The 17,917-nt window shown below is 40.3% G+C and overlaps 1 protein-coding gene across 1 annotated transcript in view; it reads left to right on the top strand.

Annotated features, from left to right (window-relative positions):
* Positions 1 to 2,793: 2,793 nt before the first annotated feature.
* Positions 2,794 to 17,917, top strand: part of pdss2 (prenyl (decaprenyl) diphosphate synthase, subunit 2) — a 33,298-nt gene continuing 18,174 nt past the window's right edge. Inside the window, exons 1-2 of the mRNA XM_085391039.1 lie at positions 2,794 to 3,285; positions 11,146 to 11,280. Of these exons, the coding sequence (XP_085247165.1) occupies positions 3,035 to 3,285; positions 11,146 to 11,280 (386 nt within the window). The 5' untranslated portion in view covers positions 2,794 to 3,034. The remainder of the gene's footprint in view (positions 3,286 to 11,145; positions 11,281 to 17,917) is intronic.

Below are 17,917 nucleotides of genomic sequence, written 5' to 3'. Positions count from 1 at the left end.
GTAAAACTTCTAGTCTTGGATTTTAAAATTATACCTTTATTTAAGATGCATAAAAACATTTAATACAACTGACAAGTTTAATTCTTTATCAGTCTGAACCGTCCACTCATATCTGAGCTCACTGACTTACTGACTTCATAGTGTCTTAGATTCAGCTTTTTAAATCATATTCTTTTAGTTCATTTAGACTTTTATTTAGATAAAGTATCTTATCCAGATTTTTCAAGGTCCTTTAAAGTCCTGTCTAGGGTAAAAGAGAAGTACCTTAGAGGGTACAGCCCAAATGCATCTCTAAAGATACAATAATGTACTTTATTTTCTCAGAGTGTGCAATCTTACATGAATCAGTAGAATTCTGGTACAAATTTGCTAAAACTAAATTTGATCCTAACCTTCTTTGCTCAAAATCACCAAAAGGAATACATGGCTCAGTTACAAAGTGCAGTTTTCCTACTGCCTAAACACAAGAACGTTGTATCTGTGTGTGTTTTGTAAGTGGCTACAGTAAAAGAGGATGCAGCTCTATGTTGTGTAAGCTGTCCTTGACAGACTTCTCTGCAGTCCTGTTATAAGCAGATGGAGGAGGATTCAATGAAAGCTTTGTTAAACCACTGAGGCTGTGAGGGCATTACCTTATCACACTGTGGAACGGTTATATAGTCACAAAGATTGGGTTACATGAACTGCAACATGAGGACGCTCACTTTTCATTATTACAGTTTGAAATCAGTTGATATTTTCAAGGGGTTTTCCTTAGCTGAAGTATGTGACATGACATTAAAATTCATGGTTTTCTTATCTGACATTTGCCTGAATACAAACACATAATAAGTTAGGGAAGGCCTAAACCACAATTTAACCAAAAGTGAGTGCATAGTGGCCTAAAATCTCAGGAAGTATGTCTTTAAGTTGCTGTAATCTGACTGAATATGAAACTCACAGCTGTTTGAAGCAGGAGCAAAATAATGTCACTGTCAGTTAGAAAGAAAGAAAGAAAGAAAGAAAGAAAGAAAGAAAGAAAGAAAGAGGGCTGCTTTTTTACAAAACTGAGGAGAACTGATGTTCTCTAATGATCACACATTACATATAAAACACATTAAATCACAGAGCAGTGCTGCCCTCATTCAGCAGCTTTACAAATGTGTATGTAATAACATCCAACTCAAATGGAAAGCAGATGGGCCCTCACATTAGCAGACCACAGACACTGCTCTTTCTGCTATGCAGAGACCTTTCTTGATCTTTGCTCACTTCTGGATAACACATGTTAATGATAACTTAACATTTTGACAGTTTACAGTTTTGCTTGTTTTAAAATAATTGTTTCTATATATTAGTAGATTATCTTACATTGTTTCAGGCTCAACTAATTAAGTCATTTGTAACCTCTGGATTTTCATTTCAAAAATCCAGAGATAAACAGGAATGGTTGTACTAGCTTGATTTCCTCCAAATAGAAAAATCCATCTGTTTGATGTGATCTGGGGAGATCTGGTGGATGGGTCAACACCACGTGGTCTTTGATATGTTCATCAAGCCATTAATGAGCATGTTTTGCAGTCTTGCTCTGAGAGGCTGTTGCTGTTGGTGAGTGCTGTTGTCATTGATGTGTGTGGAGGCTTTTATGGTTAAACAACCCACAAAATATTGAGCTATCATTGTGGAGAGTGACGATAGATGTTTAGTTTAGGTGTTAAAGTTTAGTTTTGATTAAATCAAAAACACATTTTTTTCCTTATTTGGTCAGTATTTATATTTTACTCCATTCTGCTTCAGTGTCTTCATTCAGACTTGTGGAAAGACACTAAATAACATATTCATTTACGTCGGTCAGTTTCACTGGCGCCAGCATACATTCCAGTTTGATTCCTACCAACACTCTGAAGGTCTGTATTTACTGGTTTACTCACCTGCTTTTCTGATCCTGGATTATAAAACATTTTCTCTTAAAAAGCTGGTGCTGACAGCAGTGCAATTTTTAACAAGTGACCAAAAAAGATTAGCTTATTAATTACACTATAATAACAACAATAACAATAATAATAATAAAAATAATAATAATAGCTCACCTCTGCATGCTTATATAAAATAAAAGTATTAAATTTAGGAGGAAAAACCATGACAAACTTACCATAAAAATAGCAAATTTGTGAGACAAAAGTGTTAAATGAAAATAATCTCAACACATGTATAGTAAAAACTAAAACATTTTTTAGTCAATGAACAATATGGATTTTTTTCCCGCAACCGACCTTTGGTGTTTTCATTATTTATTTATTTATTTATTTGCTGCCCATAAGCCAATTTCAGGTGAGCATCTCAAAATTCTGACTCACTAGGTCTAAATTTTGAGTTACATTTCTATGAATTTGAACTTACTCAAAAGGAAGTTGAAAATTGAACATACTCCGTAAAAGTAAAACATTACTGACTGGAGTTACCTTTGCCTGGCAGAGGCAGAAGCTTCTATACAGTTCATTTTGTACGGTTAGGTTGGGAAAGAAAATCTCACATATCTACAAATTCAGTGACTCTAATATGGCGCTGTCACTAATATTTTACTGTCGTCACATGTAGGGTCTTGCCGCTGAATAAACTGTGTCAAAATAAAAAATAATTTTTTTTTTATGATATATATACTCACCTTGTGATATTTCGATTAAAACACCGCCCCAAACTTTTAAAATACCCCTTTTTTAAAAAGGAGTTTGGTTGGGCGTGCTCTCCGGAGCAGGGGCGTGGCGGAATGTGATAACAGCCCTAACTACGTATTTCGACGTAACGTATCACGTGTGTAAAAATGGCGGCTTGCAGTGGCAGGTCGTGGGTAGTGAAATACAACTGTATATTCTGACTTTGACTTTCTGTTTGTTTAGTTTCGAGATTATTTTTTACGTGTTTTTAAACGCGGTTCGGCTCAATGACATGTGGCAGCATTAGCTGCCACATGTCATTGAATGAGCGGTTTAAACTTGCAGTAGCTGCTGTCAGAAGCAGCTGTGGGCTACTCGAGTGTTTTTAAGTAGGAGAGAAGATGTTTTCACCTTGTTGGTCACGACTGTCCTGCGTGGCTTTGTCCAGCCGAGGACGTCTGAGGACGCTGAGTCTGTTCTCCAGCTCTGGATCCTCAAACTGGAGCAAAGTTGTCTCCGATGCTGAGAAGATCGTGGGATATCCGACTTCCTTCATGAGCCTCCGCTGCCTCCTCAGTGACGAGCTCAGTAACGTTGCCATGCACCTGAGGAAGTTGGTCGGCACTCAGCACCCTCTCCTCAACACTGCCAGGTAAACACCGGGTTCACCAGGTCCCCATAAATACAAAGAAACACAAAGATAGCGAGTTTATTATAGATAACTGCAAAAAATAAAAAAATAACATCTAGAAAATGCAGCTAGCTAAAATACGTTAAAAACTTGATTTTTAGGGAAATATGGGAATAAAGTGCGTAATTTCAGTTTTAACTTGAGGGGTTTAAAAATAATTCTGCATTACTACTTTAGGTGTTACAGCTATTTCAGAGCCTCAGATGTATTTAGACGAACTAACATACCTTTAAATAAAAGCATTGTTTATTTTCTTGTCGTATCTTTGGCAGTCAATGACCTGCTGGAGTCTAGAACCCATAGAAATCACCATATACAGCATTTCCTTCCTTTAGATGCTTTACTGCCTGTTTATGGGTCTCACTGCCCTCCGTTTTGTATTTAATAACTGTACAGGCATACTCTCTTGGGTTGAGATCAGGTGACTGACTTGGTCATTGAAGAATATTCCATTCTTGGGTTGCTTTTGCAGTGTGCGTCGGCTGATTATTGATTTCCCCTGTGGAGCTCTGTCTGCAACATTTGGCTGAATCTGAGCAGAGAGTGTAGCCCTGTACACCTCTGAGGTCATGCTTCTCTTCTGTAAACTCTACCTGTGGTGCTGGCAGGCATACATGCCCACGTCTACACCATGTTTGACAAATGTGATATGCTTCAGATCTCGGTGCAGGTTCTTTTAGGTGTTCTCTGTTAAGGTCTAAAATGGCTTGCCTGTTCTTGCGTGTAACCGGTGGTTTGCACCTTGCTGTAAATCCTCTGTTTTCATTCATGAATGTAGTCTTGAATGTAGACTGTGACATGTCCTCCAGAGTGTTCTTGACTCAGATGTTGAGAAGATGTTTTTCTGAACCAAGGAAATTCATCAGTTGTCCTCTTCGACTTTCTTCTGTGGTCTTAGACATTAAATCTAATCCAGAGATTTTATTTTATTTCATTAGTTTGCCATGAAATAATGATAGGACAGTCCAAGCCAACTGTACAACTGCACTTGACCTCATTTATCCTCGTATATCCTTTCATTACTCTGTCACCGTCAGGTTACAGAACAGCTGACCACAACCAGCAGTTATTGTTTGGGGTTTTTTTTTTTTGTTGTTGTTTTTTCTTTGAGTCAAGCAACAGCCGATGCGTTGAGAGTGGAGTTTAATTATGTGTATTTGGAAAAGTGCATACACGTAAATTTCAGTGCTTCATTCTTTACATTTTGATGCAGGGGTACAGGGAGGACTCACTTTAGTCTGTGGTCAAGTGTTTGAAAGTGTCCATAGTTTGATGTGAATACTATAATATCATAAGTAAAGCCAGCTAATAGCCTGTTAATTTCCCAGCTTTGACTGCAAGACTGGCAGATGCGAGGAAACGTATAAACCGATACTAAATGCATTACTCTGATTGCTGTTCTGTCTTACAATAACATGTATTAGCTACATGTGACATGATAGCAACTGTAGGCTCTTCTGCTAAGAAGTTTGGCACTAGCCTTGACTCTGAAGTGTGGAGCTCTCTGCAGGAAGAAACAAATTAACCCTCATAACAATTCAGCAGAAAATTTGCTGTATGTGAAGAGAATGGGGCCACTGGCTGAGATTTAATAAAGACTGAGTTCTTGTACAAAAGTGTTTTTGGGCTGAATTTGGTTCATTTAGTTGCAAGAAATATTTGGAATGAGCAGGATTTCTTTGATGACTTAAGGTGCAACACTACAATTAAACATGTTAAAGATATAAACTAATAGAAATCACCCCGAAACTCCCCGGTTGGTTACCTAAACAGAGGATATATATCTTTGTATTACAAATTTGCTAAAATTGTAAGGGCAACTATTGCACCAACATAATTTTGTAGAACATAAATCAGGTGCAAAAGTTGTTTTTCCAGTTTTTTAACGTGTTTAATTCAAGGATTTTTACAAATGTATCACCGCATGAATCAGAAATGCAAAAAAAGTCAATTACTACAAGGTTTTTAGGTATAACATTGCTCATAAATAAAGCTCAGAGTGATTTTTTTATATACAAACACCTCCATAAAAACTTTTAAGAGTATAGACAGGAAGAAAGAAGTTTGTGTTGTGAGTCTGTACCTCTTCAACCACTCCAAGTCTCTCACCCAGTTCTGTTGTCCAAGTTCAAATCAGTTTCTTCCCCAGATCTTTTGGATATATTCTCACACTATTATCAATCAATCCCTTTCATCTGGCTGTAGTCCAGATTACTTTAAAACATCCAGGGAAACAATAATTCGAGGCCAATTTCCAAACTCTTGTTTATTTCCAAACTCCTTGGCCAAAGCTGTTGCTCGTCAGCTCCAGATTGTTGAAGGAAACAGTATCTTTGCTTAATTTCAGTCTGGTTACAGACAGAACTACAGCACTGAAACCCTGCTTGAGCCTGGTTGTGCTGGAGGTTTCTTCCTGTTAAAAGGGAGTTTCTCCTTTCCACTGTTGCTAAAACACTTGCTCAAAGGAGGGTTTGGGGGGGGGGTTTGCCCCATAGGTGTGAATGTGCGAATGGTTGTCTGTCTCTGTGTGGTGGCCCTGCGACAGACTGGCAACCTGTCCAGGGTGTACCCCTCCTCGTGCCCTATGACAGCTGATCTAGGCTCCAGGGCCCCCCGTGACCCTGAAAAGGATAAGCGGAAGCGAATGGATCGATGGAAAAATGCCACTGCAGGACAAAAGCTTAATCCAAACTGTGAAGCATGGTGGTGGAACCATCCAGGTTAGGGTCAGCTTTGCTACTTGATGTGTGTTGTGCTTTGTAATTATTGAAGGAGGAGAAGAGGAAAGCGGTCCATGACCTGAAGCTTAGGAGAGGTTGTCTAAGTGAGGAAAGAGGATAATGATCCAAAGTTCAAAAGAAACTTGTTTTTAGAGTAAGAATCAGAGTCCTGTTCTGAAGAGGGCTGTTCAATCAAGACATTTCAGACCCACTGACTCTGTTTTTCCAACCAGTGAATTCAATAAAGACACAAAAATCACAACTGTGTGATTTGCAACTTTATGTGTCTGTCTATAATAAAGATTTATTGTAGATGAACCGCAGACAATATTCTCAGTTCACAGTCCAAAAGCTTTTTTTAATTTTTTGCAACAGTTTATATGGTGCAAAAGCAAGTTCAGAAATATGTTTGTCCTTCATTTACGTCCAGTGAAGGATTTTAGAGGAAGTGACTAAAAATGCTCGGCACTCATTATTATCCCTGAACTTTATCCGGGGAGTTACCTGAACTTTGCTTTATCAAAAGAAATCAGGAACAGCACTAAGGAAAGAAAACAAGAAGAGTCCTCGAACTCAATCCTGCCATGCGGACGGGTGTGTTGGAAACAGGAACCCAAGGGTGTAATAACCTATACACCTAAATCTGATATGACAATCCATTTGGGTGTTGTAGCAGCAGGGGGTGGGGAGGCTGTGGGGGGGGAGGGGTGTAGCAGACCTCTTGACAGTCTGACTCCTCACTGTCAGCTTGGGTTGGCTGGTTCGTATTTCCCTCTGTGTCTCCGCCATAGACGCGCGGCAGATAAAAATATCCACAATAGCAGACAGGCAGACCCTCGTGGAGTTGGGTTTCGGTTTTTCCTTTCCTTTCATTCTCAAAAACTGCAGCTCAGCTAACTTCACCCCAAAGTGTGGAGTTACAGCGAGAGGCCTGCAGCCCAGAGAGAAGAAACTTTATTTGCTTTAAGGACAGTCCTTGAGAGTTTGACTTCGACTAGAACTCCCTTCTACTGGCTTCTACTCTTTGCATGTGATCTTCAGCCCCCACAGTGGGCATGACTGAAGGGTTATAACATAGTGTACAAAAGAATAGATGAGATAGGCGGAGGTCTTTTGAATAGTCCAGAGCAAGACAAGAACTGCTGAAGAGACAAAAACACTCCCAATAGCAAATATGTGAACAAGTAGCTGCTGCCAGTGTTTAACCTTCAAATGTGTTATAAAAAAAGACTTTAATTTGTGTTAAATTAGAAAAAAGAGGCTAGTTTCCATTTTGCATAGGCTGTAGATTTTCGATGGAATAATGTGTTAAACAAGGACTAGTGACTGATCGTTTTGCAGCAGCACTTTCTTTTCTTTTCTTTTCTGTTCTGTTCTGTTTGTTGCAGTATCATAAGTGCCCACTGGGATAAATTAGCAGAAAGGCTAAGAATAGTGTTAATAAAACTAGCTGATAACTTGCTTCACTAGCTTCACTCTGTCATCCAAATACCATCATTTCTGACTCTAAAAAACCCCCCAAAATGCTAACGTTGAGTCCAAAATCAACTTTAGCATTTATGCAGGCTTTGTCCATTTTTTATATACAGTCTATGCTGTTACCACTCTGCATCCAGTTCCAGCACTGCAATTAATTTATTTTCTTCCACTTATCCAATTCAGCATCACAGGGGATCTGGAGCTTGTCTCAGCTATCAAAGTGTACACCATGGACAGGTCGCCAATCTGTCACAGGCCTAACACATAGACACAGGGAACCATTCACACTAACATTCATACCTATAGTCAATTTAGAATTACAAATTTGGACTATTTAAATGAATTAAAATGTACACACATAAATGCAAAATGACAAATAAAATGAAGATGAGATGGTGCGCTTAGTTGCTGTGAAATGTGACAAAACATTGAAATCTGCCTTATTATTTTTATCCATTAAGTTTGGTTGTGTATAACTTGGCAAGAGAATCAGTTTTTAATTCTTCTCTGCTCTACATGATAATTTTAAACTACTGAGAAGAGAAAATAAAACATCGACAACTGCCTCTTACCTGGCCCCTTTAGAAACGTATTGTTATTAGTTTTTGCACAATAGCTTTAGGATATTTCACTTTCATACTGTGAGTATTTACAAAAGTGCCGACCTAAAAAGTATATAAAGATGGGCCAAAATTGGTGTGAAGAAACAGAAAAAGGATTGGTACTCTTTCTTAAAAAATATTGGAGAAAACCTCAAACGCTATGGTTTGGTTCAACTTTAAATGGTAGTTTCAGCATGTGGCATAGGTGGTCATATTGATTGAAATGATACACACAATAGTTTGAAAATGTCACATTGATCAAACCACTTTATGTCTTAAAGAATTTTTTCTTAATACTAAATGCAGAAGGACCGTGGATCACAGAGAGTCGAAGAATCAGTGGATCCTTTCAGTGTTATTAAAAGCAGCTACACATTGTGCTTTACAGTGAGGAACTGCCTGCTGTACACCTGACTTTATGGAAATATGAGTCAAATCCTGGAAACCGGTTTAAACTGTTAGTCAATACTCTAAACATATCATCATCTTAATGTATCTGCTGTGCACTGTAGAGGCAGATGCATTGCATAAAATCTGTTAAATCCTGGCAAACTGGGGGGGATAAGGCAGACACGGGATCAATACGACGCCACATGTGAGGTCATACATTTGCATGCATTAATCCCTGCCGGTACTGGACGGTGGCTAAAGTTCCCGAATTCCTGGGCTGCAGTAGCAGAGCAGAAGGCGTGGTGACCTGTTCGCAACCCTTTTAAAATGACAGCAGCCCATTTCTCTCTTTCTGCTCCCGCTCTCTTCTACCACATCATCTTTTTGCCCCACCCCCTTTGCACCCTTTGCAGGAGGGCGTTTGTGATTGATTGATGTATGCTGGTGCGGATGGTGACATAAATATTAATCATCTGCCACCCTCAGGCCACAGGCTTCCCTGGACTCCACAGCTTCATAATTTTCGCTCTCTGGTCGGTTTAGCTCAACGGGCCGTGCTGCTGCGTTCATCAGCGCCCCGGTCTCAGCAACTATTTTCCAACTGGGTAGAAATTTAAAGTAGCCATAAATAAATCTTCTGAGCTGCGATGAAAGACAGCCCTGCACAGTGTCATCATAAATTTCTGGAAACTGAGGTGTTTTATGTGATTGGGGTTTTTTTTTCTATTTCTTTTTTTTTTTGGAGGGGGGGGGCAAAGCTCGGGGGCATTTTTCCTCCTGGTAGCACAACACTGTGAATCACTCCTCTTTCTTTCTTCTGTCATCTTTTCACGCTTTCCCATTTCTGTCTGGCCTCTATTCCCTCCATCTCCCTCCGTCCCCTCCCTCTCTTCATGCTCCGTCTCTCACATCCACTATCTGTCTAGGGTTCCCCCCCTCTGTGGCGCAGGGGTGGGTCAGAGAGGGTGGGGGCTCGAGGTTGGTAAGGCCGCTGTCTGGGCTTCGAGCAGAGGGGGGCGTGGCTGCTCGTCTGCCTCGGAGCCCCTAACGAGAGCGTGATTCATGGCACAAGGGGCTCCCATAGGGACAGGATTAGAGGTGCTCTGTCTAACCGCTCCCCAGAGAGACTAAAAAGATATTTAATCTGCCCACCACACAAGCAGCTACCACTGGCCTCTGTGTGTTTGTGTGTGTGTCTTCGTGGGTGTGCGTGTGCCTCTGTGAACACCTCAGAAGATTGTTGGTGAAGGGGGTGGGAATACCACGACCACCTCCATCACCACAACCCTTCAAATCCAAAAGAAAAAAAGTCCTGCAGTAAAAAAATTATCATTTTTTTCTTGTTATTTTCTGTGTTCAGGAATAAAGTTTAGCAGTAACTATAAATTAACATGGCATTAAATGAATATGCAGAAGTGCGATACTACTGCTGCATGCAATGTGCAATATTTTGAAAAGCTCCTTTGTTGGATAAATAACACTTCTGATCAGAGAAACAAATATGCTGCATGTATGGGTGTCTAACAGTAGGGATATCAAAAATATGGTCATCTCTGAATGTGAGAGCAGACCTACTGTTTTTGCAGGGCAACCAATCAGAAGAAGTGTGATCTTAGAAGGAGGAGGAGCTAAAACATCTTATTTTAGACAAATGATGAACTGAGAGAAATACCAAGATAAATGTTGATTATTCTGACTCATGCACATCTGCTTTATTACAGTAGATAATAAGACAATTACTGCTCTGTTTTAGCTGTTTAAATTAAAAGTTTATTAACTGTAACTTTATAAAAGTATTACCATCCCATGCCAGTGGAACATGATGCTTTATATTCCCTAACTTTAGCTTTCACTGCCTTCTAAGAATTAAACCGAGGTGGTGGTGAAGCAGATATTGAGGTCATTCAGATGGCGCCACGTGCACTTTGCCAGATTCCTCTGGGTGGCATCGAATTCAAAGGTGTTGCACCAAAAGTCATTGCTTTGGTTGCCAGCAGATTGCCACAGTTGCCCATAGTATTTTGCAGAAAAACTAACTACTATCCAAGGTGGAAAAATTGTGTTGCAAACCAAAAATGGAGCAGGTTCACCTGCGGAGTTGTGCCTCATGCCTGCAGCTGGTTTGTGTCCAACTCAGAGGTTAGGATTAGAGAGAGATAGGTTAGGTTTAGGATAGGTTTTTAGGCTTGTCTGATCGGAGCTTTTCACTCATCATTGTCACATGTCGAAAATGTAAGGCAAGTTGACATCACGTGGTTATTGGTCACATGTCTGCAAAACATCAGTAGGTGGAGTAAGCATAAGTGGTACCTGCTACATCTTCCTGTGAGTTTGAACACGGCTGGTTGGCAGAGGTCTTTTTTGGATGTACTTTTGCCTGCGTGGGGCCTCCCAGCGCTCTGGCTTCATCCCAAATTCATGTATTAATTGGTGATTCTAGATTAGCCATAGGTGTAAAAATGGGTGTGAATGGTTGTGCTCTGTGTCTGCCCTGTGATAGACTTCCAGCTGGTCCTGACTTCACACTCTGTGTCTTTGCCAAAACATTGCTGCTTTTGTTGTCACTACACACAATGAAGAGTGCTGCATGTGAGAGGCAGCGCTTTAATGCTGATGCTGTTTCGTTGCAGAGGCTTCGTCTATGACAGTAAGAACAACCTTCAGATGAGGGGACTGGTTGTCCTGCTGCTGTCTAAAGCCGCAGGGCCAAGCCACGCCGCCTCCGATCTCCTAGCCCAAGACATGGTCAGTGGCATCTACCCCAGGTAAATCACCTCAAATCGTGATACTGTTGTGATAATTATGTCTCTGCTTATTAGTAATTAGATTTGGTTAGCAAATATCAATTAAAACACTCGTCTCTGCTTTTTTTTTTTTTCTTTATAATACATAACATGAAAACTGCAGCTGGTTGTTTTTCTCATTGAAGGTTAAATGTTCCACCTTCATTTGCAGTTGCATGGCTGCTAAATCAAATCTGTAACCACACACAGGCAGCCAGGCTTTCACTTTTCATGTATGTGCTGTTCGGGGGGAAAACAGTGGGCAGTGTGAACATCTGTAGCGATGGATCGTAGAGCCATAAATGTGCGTGGCAAGCCGAGCGAGAAAGGCGATGCCACTTTTGTCCCTGCTACATGGCTGCTGAAGGATAAACAGTGAAATAAAATCCTCGTGTCAGGTAATTCTATCTCGTCCTCTGTGGTTATCCTCCATATCAATTCCTGTAAATGAAGCACTACATCATCCTGTGAATATGATGAAATATGGAGACAATACAGGCGCAGTTGCAAGATCAAGTGTTTTGTATTGTATTCGGTTATATTTAGATTCCGGGTAATTGTGAGGGGAAATACATTAGGGAGAAATTTTAGCCTGAAAAATGTACATGAGGTGTGAAAACTTTTGTTGATGAAAATTTGATAATAAAAAAAAAAGTACTTTTTTTTTTTTTTGGTCTAGGGATAGACAAGAAATGTGGCCAAAGAAGGGAAGGGGAATTCTGTAAAGGCTCACGATCACTTCTCAGTCAGTGTATCACGAGCTCAGCGGCCTCCCAGGCATCAGTTGAAACTATAGATGGTGTAAAAGAGAGACGCAGCTCCTGGGACTGAAAAGTGAAGCCACTGCTGAAATACCTTAAACCTGCATTCTTGTTCATGCCCAACAGGGGGAGACTCCACTAGTTGTAATAAGATTTCTGGTTGTATGGAAGTCTGAGGAGAAACTGTGACCTCAGTAAATTTGAGGCTTAGTCTCTTGTTTGTTTGTTTTTCACGGTGTACTGGGGAAAAAAAGCCATGAAGCCCATTATGTAAACAAAGGTCATTGTTAAGGTCTTTACACACCGGCCACGTAAAATTCGTGCAAATATTATTTTTTTTTAATTTAATTAAAAAAATTTATTTGTAAAAACTGATTAATTAAGATAAGAATAGGTGTGTCTAAAAAACCAAGCTCATTTCAAATTTTTCAAACCCAAATAAACAGATCTGTCCAATCGGACCAGACGTACTGGTACTGAACACACAATGACATGGAAATAGTAAAATATTACTGGTTTACCTCGGACACACAGCTAGACTCTGCAAACAATAGCTCACACATCCTGAAATATTGCAAAAGCATTCGTAATACAGCTTCCTGAGAATCGGATGAACCCAGAATCTCTATTTCTTCCTTTCCTGGTTTAGAGACACCAGGACCAGGGAAAAAAAACCCCAGAAAGAAACACCAGGACCAGCTCGTCATTGCTCGATAGAAAAAGAGGATTATGGGTATGCTTACTGGCTAGCAACATAGCAAATGCCAGTTTATAGCCAATGAGCTTGCGGTGTGAGGCTTTCACAACCGGACTTGACTAACAAATTTAGAAGAACAGCTAATACTATAAATAATTTTAAAGCTTTTAAGAAAGGGAACAGGTGCAAAGATTATTCAGTATTACTGTTTTAGCTCTATTATGTCTGCTTATTAAGTTGGGCTGAAACTCCCCGCTGTCACTGGTCATGAGAGGTGAAGATTATATTTTTAGGCTTATATATGCCACAGCCCAGGTAGTATATAATAATATCATATTCCAGTAGCGCTTGGACCAAATCCTCCATCCTCTTGGCTGCTGGAGCTTCTGGGTTTACCACCTTGCACCCAGGTTGTATGCACTCTAACCAGTCATCCCCATTGGGTTGGTTTGCCACTGTTAGCCATTTGAGTGTCATAGCTTTAAAAAATGTTACAGACGTCCATAATTCCGGCATTAATTAGAAGTTAAATTTTAATATTAAACTAAGATTGGTACACGATTCATATAAATTTGCTCCCCAGAGTATGAATCTGGCATATCTTCGCAAATACGTATTAAACTGAAATCATCATATTCATGTTCTCAACAAAATGCCATCAATTACTCTGGCAAACTGCTTTGAGATGGAGGGAGTTTCAGCCTTGGTTTCCAGACTGGAGGTGTTCAGTCTCAGTTGTTTAGAGTTCTTTAAAATGAGCAATAAAGCCTCAGGGAGCAGCTGCAGACTGTTAAGTCTAAATATGGTGTAAATGCAATAAAATGGCTCAACAAAATCACAAACTTATCACAGCAGTTTATTTTACATATTTAAATAAAAAGTGTTTAATGTGGTGTTGATGCTCTGATGCTAAAATACTTTAGGCAGTGCTCCACAGTCCTCTCAGGCTTCCACACACATATCCAACTAGCAGCATGCAGCTCAGAACAGGGGTGTGGGTGTGTGCCAAGTGGTTTCCAGAAGTGACTGCTGTGTTTGGCGTGGCTATGTGCTGGGAGCCTGAAAGCCTCCTTTCTTACTGCAAGCTGGCACCAGGCACATGTGTGCAGTGGAGCCGCGTCTGTGCAGAAACATCCTAATATTAGAACTAATTGAAATAAGCCAGGCGTTGTGGAGGAGCTCGAGCCCAGCCCCGTTTGGTCTGCAAGGCCGCGAGTTTCTACACAGTCACCTCGTGTTACATCCCTGTGACACCGGATCACTGAATCCAACATGCTGCATTCTCTCACTTGCGTGATAGATGGTCCGAACCCAAACACACACACACACACACAGAGCATGACTTGATCACCTCATTTGCACTATTTTGCCTCTTCTCTCTCTCTCTCTCTCTCTCTCTTTCTCTGCCCCCACCTCTCATGAGCTCATTAGCACCTCTGCTGATGGCGAGATGGAAGGATGGAGGGAGTCAGGGTGGGGCGGGTTTGGGGGGTGATTGAAACCTCCGGGGGATGGTCTCCTCCCTCCTGACAGGCAGCATTTGTAAAACATTTCCCACTCTGCTGCCTGACACTGATGATTCACCAGAGCACCACCATGATAGATAGATAGATGGATAGAAACACAGGCACATACATGTACAGTCCAACTTGTACCCACCACACCTCTTAATTTTTTGTGACAAATGAAAACCATGCTACTGTGCATCATGCAGGCCGTGTGATGGACAGGCCACCTCTTTAAATCGCACACAGGGACGCACACAGATCTGCAAGGCAGTGTTTGATGGCGAGGCAGACTGCGGAGGGAGGAAATTGAACAGAACAGTCAGGACAAGGGGCGTGGTGAGGGGCGTTACACCTCTGCAAGATGGCATCGGTTGCTATGCAACTGGGCACCAAAGCTATTTATACATCGGCCCCCTTGTCCCCCTTTTTCCTCCCCAAGCTCTACTGCTGCTGATTAGGTCTGGCAGAGTGGAGAGTGGGAATTTGTATGCACCGGAGTTCGACTGACAGGGAGGTTCTGGTACTTTGTGCAGGAGTTTCATTTTGGGTTTCCTCATTTTCTTCCACTGCTGTTAGAAGTTAAAACGATAAATAATAATAATAATATTATCTCTAAAAGAAAAAAATGAATTCTCACCAATTAAACATTTTGCATTGAACCACATTGGGAAATTAATTATCTACATTAATTCAATCTGATCGATCATCTGCCAGATTCAAATCTTTTATATTTTCTTTTTTTAGCGACTCCCTTCACCTTTTCAAAGATCTCTTGTTTGGCCTTAAAATATAAATAGATAGTTTTTTCTTCCAGCAACCTTTTTATGTATATAATCAAAATAAGCATCCAGAAACAAACCAATACAAAAAAGCACAAACTAAAAAACTGCTCTACTTCCATGAATAAAACATCAAGAATATTTGTAGAAAATACCTGGGTTGGATAAATACTGCATGATTTATAGACATTATTTTTTTTCTTTTTGTTCACTAAACTCACACCTGCACCATCATGCAACTTGTCCACTGGTGGAGGCCTTTTGTAACGGTCAATGTAGCAGAAATGAAAAATGCTGCTGCGGGGATGTGAGACAAAGTGGGGGACCAATCCATGCCCAGGTCTGGGTCTCCACTGACAGGTGATTTAACTTGAAGGACTTCTAGGTAAGTACTGAAAATGTTGCCGTAGCTTGATATAATATTTGTGGATTTTTGAAGAATAAAAAAACAACCCAAATCAGCTCTTTTACTCTAAATAGGGCAGCGATTTTCAAAATGAGCATTATCATGAAAAAATTTGCAAGACAAGCAATTAAGACCATAAACTTCAAGTAATCAGGAAGTAAAATAAAAAGTGGGGTTGTTTTGCCTGCAGACCTCTACATCCTTTTACTGTTTTTTTTAGGTAGGAGAGTCGCCCCCTGCTGGCTGTTTAGGAAATAAAATGAGCATAATATGTTTTTCTGAAAAACTTAAGACTTAAATTTTTATTCACGTATTAACATGATGGGAGTTTTTTGTTTTGTTTTTTGCCCCTTTACGGTTAAAGAATTTTTTCTTGTGTAGTGTACTTCGGAAAATCTGATAAAATAAATTTTTCCCAGATTGTTACTTTACTTGAAACAATTATGCACTGAAATAAAAATGATAAATTCATAAATAGTTTTGTTTCAGTGTTTTCAAAATAAAGAACGGCTCTGACAAAAATGTCACTCTGTTTAAAAACTGTAATGTGTCTCGATTGCTAAGTTGTTGTTTGTTTGTTTTTTAACTTAGTAGACTTAAACTGACATTGCTGTCTGGATTTTTTATTCATAAACAAGCATAAAATGAGCTGCTTCATTAAATAAAGTCACTTTAAGGTTGGCCAAATAGGCTCTGAAGTGAGAATCATAAAGTGACATTTTTAAAGCCGGTTTCAGCAGAGAAACTCTTGTATATTGATTTAACCAAGGCTAAAGGGGCTGCTTTTTTTTTCTGTGTCAATGACCATTTGTCGGGTATTGTATATTATTTTGCTGTATCCCTGTGGAGCTTGAGTAGACTGTCTCTTGGCTCTCTCTTAGTTCAAGTGAAAAAGCAAAGAAAAGGGTCACCGTAAGATGACTTGGAATAAATTTTAGCCTGTTGTTTTTGCGATCCAGAATCAGCCCCGGCTCTTTTTCTTGTTCCTCTTGTTGAAACAATGAGTCTTCCTCGTGCAGCCCACCGAGCGTAGCCATCACTTCAAGGCACCTTGAGAACACGAGCCTGTCAATCTGTTAATTTCCTCTTATTTAAACCCTGAACTTATTAACTTCTCATTCTGTGTTGTTGCTCTGCGTCACCGAGCAGAGAAACCAACCAGACAATGGGTGTGATTGAGAGGCAAAATAGATGACATTATTGAATTTTGATCACATCTTTTCCTTCACCGTCGTCGAACACGGCAATTACCTGGCTACAAGTGTGTGTGTGTGTGTGAGTGTGTCTTTAGGAAGGAGTTGAAGCTCAAAGCCGACGACCGGCTCATCAGGTCCTCATGGCGGCTGAAAGAAGGTCGTAAGTGGCTATCAGTGCACCCGACCCTGTCTGGATGGATCCCTCCTGTCACAGCATGGCGAGCTCCTTCCATATGGAGAGGGGCCTAATTATCCCCCACCAATGACTGAATCAACATTTGATTATATCCTCCCCAAGGCTGCGCTGAAAGGCTCTATTCAAAGACCACGTTTATGTCTTTTCTCTCATAATCAAGAAAGGCTGTTATTTGCTAATGATAAGCCTAATTTCTTTTTTTAACACAACCACTGACGTGCTGTGCAGCAAAATGTCTGACATATCTGCTGCTTTATGCCCTTGAGGATACCGACTCCGATTTTAAAGGGGACCTATTATACTTATCCATAATTTATGTCATGTATTTATACAGCTACAACAGTGGATGCTCGTATTAAACATGGCCAAAGATTCATATAATAAGATCAGCGTATGCAGACATTTTTTTTTTTTTTTCTGCATTTGGATCTGTAGGCTGTTGAAGTCGGGAGATGTACCTAATATCGTTGCTCGTCTCTGGCACACTGAACAGAAAGGGCAACCAATCAGGGTAATAGTGGCTTAAAGGGAAAAGGAAGAAGGCTGAAAAGGCTCGTTTCTGACGTAGACTGTATATAAAAGAAGTACTTAAAGTTGCGTTGTTTTTGATGACCAGCGCGGGGAGGGGGGCTCCTATGGTTCCAAAACGTCCATTAATATAGAAGCCGATGGGAAAATGTATCTCCCACAGTTCCTCGTGGGTTTCAAATCTTGGTGGTCTACAGCCAAAATGTTTCAGAAATATACGTAATAAAACATTTCTAATATTGGACCACTGGCTCTGGTTTTCATGATGTGCTACCAGGTCGGGTGTAAGACCAAAAGCTCATAACTACAACCAGAAAAGACGCAGACCTTGGATTCGACCTTCTTAGTGTAATTTGTCTAAGTACAGACTAATGATTAACAAACTTCTGTGTGTCTGAAAGGAAAAACATGTGAGCCGGTATATTGGCTTTTTAATTTACCAAATATCTGCGTGGTGCCCGTCTGACTTTGTATTGGAGTTCAGAGTCGTAGCCGACAATGCAATCACTGTGGTGACTGCAAACACATCCTTTATTAAATTCAGTACA

This window comes from Rhamphochromis longiceps, linkage group LG19 (genome assembly GCF_057381845.1).
Source record: "Rhamphochromis longiceps isolate RC_006_pf linkage group LG19, R_longiceps_female_GT1.1, whole genome shotgun sequence".
Lineage (NCBI taxonomy): Eukaryota > Metazoa > Chordata > Actinopteri > Cichliformes > Cichlidae > Rhamphochromis > Rhamphochromis longiceps.
This window is presented reverse-complemented; position numbering and strand designations above follow the sequence as displayed.